Here is a 2,500-nt window from a genome sequence, read left to right on the forward strand (position 1 = left end):
GACAGTGTAGAGGGAGCTTTACTCTGTATCTAACCCCGTGCTGTACCTGTCCTGGGAGTGTTTGATGGGGACGGTGTAGAGGGGGATTTACTCTGTATCTAACCCCGTGCTATACCTGTCCTGGGAGTGTTTGACGGGGACAGTGTAGATAGAGCATTACTCTGTATCTTACCCCGTGCTGTACCTGTCCTGGGAGTGTTTGATGGGGACAGTTTTGAGGGAGCTTTACTCTGTATCTAACCCCGTGCTGTACCTGTCCTGGGAGTGTTTGATGGGGACGCTGTAGAGGGAGATTTACTCTGTATCTAACCCCGTGCTGTACCTGTCCTGGGAGTGTTTGATGGGGACGGTGTAGAGGGAGCTTTACTCTGTATCTAACCCCGTGCTGTACCTGTCCTGTGAGTGTTTGATGGGGACGGTGTAGAGGGAGCTTTACTCTGTATCTAACCCCGTGCTGTACCTGTCCTGTGAGTGTTTGATGGGGACGGTGTAGAGGGAGCTTTACTCTGTATCTAACCCCATGCTGTACCTGTCCTGTGAGTGTTTGATGGGGACAGTGTAGAGGGGGCTTTACTCTGTATCTAACCCCGTGCTATACCTGTCCTGGGAGTGTTTGATGGGGACAGTTTTGAGGGAGCTTTACTCTGTATCTAACCCCGTGCTGTACCTGTCCTGGGATTGTTTGATGGGGACAGTGTAGAGGGAGCTTTACTCTGTATCTAACCCCGTGCTGTACCTGTCCTGGGAGTGTTTGATGGGGACGGTGTAGAGGGAGCTTTACTCTGTATCTAACCCCGTGCTGCACCTGTCCTGGGAGTGTTTGATGGGGACGGTGTAGAGGGAGCTTTAATCTGTGTCTAACCCCGTGCTGTACCTGTCCTGGGATTGTTTGATGGGGACAGTGTAGATGGAGCTTTACTCTGTATCTAACCCCGTGCTGTACCTGCCCTGGGAGTGTTTGATGGGGACGGTGTAGAGGGAGCTTTACTCTGTATCTAACCCCGTGCTGCACCTGTCCTGGGAGTGTTTGATAGGGACGGTGTAGAGGGAGCTGTCTGGAACACACAGAGGGACGGTGAGAGAATAACTGCGTTTGTACCATAATGTTCAGCGATGTTGATTTCCTCTTTTATTGGGGTGAGGGCTGAAATCCAGCGAAGTTTCTCTGTTCTGTAAACAGACAAAAAGTATAAACTCTCTGAGATATTGGAACAATCTGACCACGTTATGAATATCTACACCCCGCAGGCGCCCAGTCTCAATTGGGGGTGCAAAACAATGTCCTTTCCCCATTCCAAATTAGACCCAGGGGTGAGTGGACAGGGATCGGGGGCAGGAACCCGGGCTGATTCACACCCCACCTCCCTAACCCAGGGGTTAGTGGACAGGGATCGGGAGCAACAACCCAAGTTGATTCACCATCAGCTCATAATGCATTTGATGTAGTCTACTTGGACTTCAGCAAGGCTTTGGATAATGTCCTGCATGGGAGACTGATAACAAAGTTAAGAGCCCATTGGATCCAAGGCAATTTCACAAATTGGATCCAGAATTGGCTGAGTGGGCAGGGAGCAGAGGGTGATGGTCGATGGGTGTTTTTGTGACTGGATACCTGTGTCCAATGGGGTTGCACAGGGACCGGTGTTGGGTCCCTTGCCGCTTGTGGTATACACACACAATTTAGACTTGAGTGTAGGAGAGCTGATCAGCAAGTTCGCCGATGACACGAAATTTGGTGGGGTGGGTGGACAGTGAGGAGGAGAGCCTTAGATTACAGGAGGATATGGACGGGCTGGTCAGTGGCAAATGCAGTTTAATCGGGATAAGTGTGAGGCGATGCACTTGGGCAGGACAAACAAGGCAGGGGAATACACAATGGATGGTAGGACCCTGGGAAGTACCGAGGATCACAGGGACCTTGTGCATGTCCACAAGTCCCTTAAGGTAGCGGGACAGGTAGATAAGGTGGTTAAGGAGGCATATGGGATATTTGCCTTTATTAGACGAGGTGTAGAATATAGGAGCAGGGGTAGGTTATGCTGGGAGTGTATAAAACACTGGTTAAGCCACAGCTAGAGTATTGCGTGCAGTTCTGGAACCCGCATTATAGGAAGGATGTGATTGCACGAGAGAGAGGGCAGAGGAGATTTACCAGGATGTTGCCTGGGCTGGAGAGTTTTAGCTATGAGGAGAGATTGGATAGACTGGGGGTTATTTTCCCGGGAGCAGAGAAGATTTACGGGATGTTGCCTGGGCTGGAGAGTTTTAGCTATGAGGAGAGATTGGATAGACTGGGGGTTATTTTCCCGGGAGCAGAGGAGATTGAGAGGGGGATATGATTGAGGCGTATAAAATTATAAGGGGCATGGATAGGGTAGAGGGGAAGGAACTTTTCCCCTCGGTGGAGGGATCAATAACCAGGGGGCGTAGATTGAGGGTGAGGGGGCAGAAGGTTTAGAGGGGATGTGAGGACGAATTTTAACACCCAGAGGGTGGTGGG

General features: G+C 50.7%; 1 protein-coding gene across 1 annotated transcript in view; it reads right to left on the reverse strand.

Annotated features, from left to right (window-relative positions):
• Window positions 1-2,500, reverse strand: part of LOC144678474 (rho guanine nucleotide exchange factor 19-like) — an 11,984-nt gene that overhangs the window by 2,727 nt on the left and 6,757 nt on the right. The window contains exon 5 of the mRNA XM_078538242.1: window positions 1,100-1,170. Coding sequence (XP_078394368.1) covers window positions 1,100-1,170 — 71 coding nt within the window. The remainder of the gene's footprint in view (window positions 1-1,099; window positions 1,171-2,500) is intronic.

Source organism: Cetorhinus maximus, unplaced genomic scaffold (assembly GCF_964194155.1).
Source record: "Cetorhinus maximus unplaced genomic scaffold, sCetMax3.hap1.1 HAP1_SCAFFOLD_4359, whole genome shotgun sequence".
Classification (NCBI taxonomy): Eukaryota; Metazoa; Chordata; class Chondrichthyes; order Lamniformes; family Cetorhinidae; genus Cetorhinus; species Cetorhinus maximus.